Genomic DNA, 4,337 nt, shown 5'->3' with positions numbered 1-4,337 from the left:
TGGGAAGCGCATTAACGTGGTCAGCAGAACTGGTGTTCGGATCGAGCGCTTGTGTGTAAGGTCTGGGCTCGGTACGAGGCGCTGGTTGATAAGTGTAACCAGGTGTGGCCAATGACATCAGGGGGGCGGGGATAAAGGAGGCCGCGGCGGGCACCTGAGACGGAGCAGCAGTATGAGAGTGTAACGGTAGACACATGGGTGTAGAGGGGGTAGAATACTGTTCAGAGAACTGCATCTGACGGTTGTTGATTAGCTCGGCTTCTTCGCCTTCGGCGATGGTGACGGCAGTTTCGAAGGCCGGTAATGGTCTGATAGTAGCGATTCTCCACTGCAATTGTGGCCGAAGCCCTCTGATAAACGATCGAGAGGTTTCCTTCAGATCATTTAATGGAAGCGTTGCTTAGTTTGGTGGGTGCTGGGCTATGATCGCTGTGCTTATTCCTTTTGATATTGCTCTTACCCTGCACGAGTAATCTACGATGCGCTCATATGGTTTTGTGTAATTCTATCTAATTGAGCAGGTAACTGGCGTATAGGGATATCCGGGCGGTATGTTCGGCTAAACGGTGATATGTTCAGATGCGACGGGCGGCTCAACTTGGCTGTCGCACTGAATTTCCACTCGCTACATAGTTATTTGACGTCGTACCTAACGATGAATTTTAATAGTTCCAAAATATGACGGAGTCATTGGAATTGTGGACTCTTTGCAGAGCCTTTGTTTGTGGTGAGTTGAATAGATTCAGGATGCCGGTCACAGTACTTTGTGGGCCAGAGTTCGTTCGTCACACGGCTATCACTGATTGGTACAACGTTTAAAATTTTTAGCACTGAACACTTCCGTAGAAATCATGCAGCACTGCACTGTGGGGTAGCTTGACGGGCAAAACTGCTGCTACCCAAATTTTACGGGGTAGAACGCGTAGGCTCCGATGAGCGGTAATCGAAGCTCACTCCACGCCCAGCCAAGGTGTTATTCGGCTATTATAGGGTCCGTTCACGTCGACTATGCACTCGCGTGCTACAACTCCCAATGCAGGAAGTGAATGGAATAGGGAGGGATCGGTTTTAAGGGAAGGTTAACGATTTGAAGTATATGGATGTTTATCATTATCAAGTAGTTAACGCAAAGGAGTCGGTCGAGGGAAAAAGGTGTGGTTTTGGTTTAGAGAGATCTGTGTTTTGCTTGAGCGCTACAAAGAGTTGATCCGTTTATGTTATTATTATTTGAGCGTGGAGGTGGTCCTTGCTACGAGGGCCCAGCGCCACCGACGATGAGGTCGCCTGCAGCCCATCACTACCGCAGTCGAGGAGGAGCGCGATGCACGCCCTTTCAAGGTCGTCGCAGGAGCTGTCCTTGATCGGGTAGAAATTACCTCCGGACTTAGAGTCCGGCAAGATAATATCAATTGAACAAAAAATAAAAACTGAATCAATTCACAACAATCGGCTCCACACTCGTAGACCGTGTACTCTTCCATTTCATCAACGATTGAACAGTCCAATGAGCACTGGAAAGCAGTTTCAGCTCTAATCACCAACATAATTTATGGCTACGGTGGGTGTAACTATTTCTCACCCCTACACTGTACAATCTAATGTAAAAATATAACTGAAAGCAATACTTTTACAAATTACTGCGTTTTGAAAAACATATTGTGGGCCTTGGCGGTAACCAGAAATAGCATAGCATAATCTATACTATTCTATATACGTACGTGGCCCCCATATCTCAACAACCAACCTAGCTCTGTAGCCAGATTCCGTAACTCGCTATCGATAATTATTGCTATCGTTAACCAATGCTATCGACGTTTTTCGTTTGAAGTGATTCTCTACAGCCGTGATCTCGATATTTGTCGGACGGCCGCGTCACTAACTATCGACGAATGTTGCTTAGCTTAACGAGGGCTGAAGAACGCTCGTTCAGGCTTTAACGTTGTGTTTTATAGTACTACATACATAAGCTACGCGCAATAGGCGCTCTTAGTTAAAGAAAAAGAGTAAGAGGCCATTAAACGGAGTTACAAGAACTTTCTGTGTCATTGTGAATTAATTTATTTGGTTATTATTACTGAAGTATATTGGCTATAGTTGAGGTAAGTGCCAAGTTTTATGTATTATATATGTTTTCATCATTCAAATCAAATGATTGATGCAATGAAATCTGATAACTGATAGGTTATGTTTGTTTATAAAGCATTCCGATGTTTACGCGTCATCCGTGTAAACTTATTATGAGGTGTAATACAAGTTGTTTTAAATTTTCAATTCATTTAAATTTTTACAGGATGGCAGAGGGTTATCTTGCAATAGATATATCAAACTTAGATTATAGAGTTAGGCGTTTAGAACGAACATTAGAACGCAAGTTGATGCGAAGAGAGCAAGACCCATTTGATTTAACGAATGAAGAGTTTATTGAATTATACCGCATAAACCTACAACTTGCAGCAGACCTGATTGACACTTTACAGCCTAGTTTACAACGTGTGAGGGACAGTGGACTCTCAGTCCAAACACAGGTATTATGTTCGCATGCCAATTACCAATTTGCATTTTATTGTGAACTATATTTAGTATTTTCATATGTCAGGTATTAACAGCTGTGAGATATTATGCCATCGGTTGTTATCAACGTCCAGTAGGAGACCAGTGGGGTATCTCATTAAGTCAGTCATCAGTAAGCCGGTGCATTCATGATGTCAAAAATGCTATCAATGAACGATTACTAAGGCCATGGGTACAATTTCCAATGACTCCGGAAGACCGGCAACGAGCAGCATCACAATTTGTCACCGCACGTCAACCATTTCAAGGAGCTATTGGAGCAATTGATTGCACTCATGTCGCATTGCTTGGGCCTAGAGAACATGAGGAGGCATATGTTAATCACCATGGATATCACTCACTCAATGTGCAAGCGGTACGATTTTTAACCGTTATCACGTAGATACGTAGCAAATACGAGTGTAATAGAACACATAACTGTGGATAATGAAAACGTTTTTCATGCAGATATGTGATCCTAACTTGAAGTTATTAAACATCAATGCACGTTATCCTGGGGCAAGAAATGATTCATACATATGGAGTACATCCCCTGTACGACGCATAATGGAGCATAAATATAATCGAGGTGAAAGAACGTTTCTTATTGGTAAGTTGTAACTTGATACTTGTAACATTTATGAATAGCAGTTTTCAACATAGTGATTCATTGATAAATAAATTACTCATAATGTTGAATATTTCATCAGGTGACCAGGGTTACCCCTTGGAACCATGGCTGATGACTCCATTACCTAATGAACGAGAAGGAACTCCACGTTTCAATTATAATCAATCATTGTGTAGTGCAAGAAACTGTGTTGAACGACTGTTTGGAGTGCTTAAAAGTAAGTGGAGGTGTCTTTCTAAACACAGAGTTTTGCAATATGAGCCTGGAATGGCTGGAAAAATTGTTAATGCCTGTGCAGTATTACGCAATATGCGTATTGATTTTGGGCTACCACCAGATATGTATGAGGATCCAGATGAATATGTGATAAATATACCTAACATGGCGAACATGGATGATGATGACGGCAATAATCTTCCGCCTCTTGCGGTTGCTCGCCGTATTCAGGATCGGTTAATACATACACAATTTAGATTATGAAAGGTATAATGTTGTTACGGTGGACGTAGACCATAAGAGGCATAATCTTGGTACGGAGGAACAAGTTACTCTTCATCGATTGATTTAAGTTTGAGATTTTGCTGAGCGGAGCGCAGACTACTATGAATGTCAATACACTGGGACTTTTGGGTCCGGCCGATTTTTATATGCTTAAGATATGCTTACGTACCGCAGTGGAGGTGGCACAAGTCAGGGGTGGTTTTATGTTTTTGTTTTTGGCAAACTCCGTACCACCGACTTGGCTGACGCGGCGCGTAGGCTATACTCAAGTATACGGGTGTATGGGCCTGCTAGCCGTTTAGGGATAGCGGTACCCTGGGCAAAGGGATGGGTAGTTCTTGCTTGGTTCGCGTCCGTGAAACCAAGGGATATCACAATGTAATACGACATAATATTGAATTTGGTTTTACGAATTTCAAATAAATTGTAAAATCTGAATAATAATATATGTATTTATTATTATTATAAAACTATAATGTGTATTTAAATTTCTTATATATTACTTATTGGTTTAACATTTTAATATTATATTTGTATATCATAAAACGAGTACATAATATCTATATTTTGACTAAAATACGTTTTGGCATTTTGAATTTAAATAATAATTATTCATAAAATCTTTGGTCGATGTTCAATAGTTTGTTGTTTACGA

General features: G+C 41.2%; 1 protein-coding gene across 1 annotated transcript; it reads left to right on the top strand.

Moving 5' to 3' along the window:
- Nucleotides 1-2,291: 2,291 nt before the first annotated feature.
- Nucleotides 2,292-3,984, top strand: LOC138191179 (putative nuclease HARBI1). The gene is made up of 6 exons (XM_069137375.1): nt 2,292-2,525; nt 2,597-2,926; nt 3,019-3,160; nt 3,261-3,398; nt 3,519-3,620; nt 3,857-3,984. The coding sequence occupies exons 1-6, from the start codon at nt 2,292-2,294 to the stop codon at nt 3,982-3,984; spliced, it is 1,074 nt and encodes a 357-aa protein (XP_068993476.1).
- The last annotated feature ends 353 nt before the right edge of the window (nt 3,985-4,337 follow it).

Source organism: Neodiprion pinetum, chromosome 6 (assembly GCF_021155775.2).
Source record: "Neodiprion pinetum isolate iyNeoPine1 chromosome 6, iyNeoPine1.2, whole genome shotgun sequence".
In the NCBI taxonomy this organism is placed as follows: domain Eukaryota; kingdom Metazoa; phylum Arthropoda; class Insecta; order Hymenoptera; family Diprionidae; genus Neodiprion; species Neodiprion pinetum.
The sequence above is the reverse complement of the archived record's forward strand: the minus strand, read 5'-3'. Positions and strand labels throughout refer to the sequence as shown.

Bases quoted from the DNA above. Each gene is read 5' to 3' on its own strand.
- LOC138191179 (XM_069137375.1), top strand. From the start codon at position 2,292: ATGGCAGAGGGTTATCTTGCAATAGATATATCAAACTTAGATTATAGA. The intron at 2,526-2,596 runs GTATTATGTTCG...TTCATATGTCAG, and splicing joins GACTCTCAGTCCAAACACAG to GTATTAACAGCTGTGAGATA. The intron at 3,621-3,856 runs GTATTCAGGATC...TACGTACCGCAG, and splicing joins GCCTCTTGCGGTTGCTCGCC to TGGAGGTGGCACAAGTCAGG.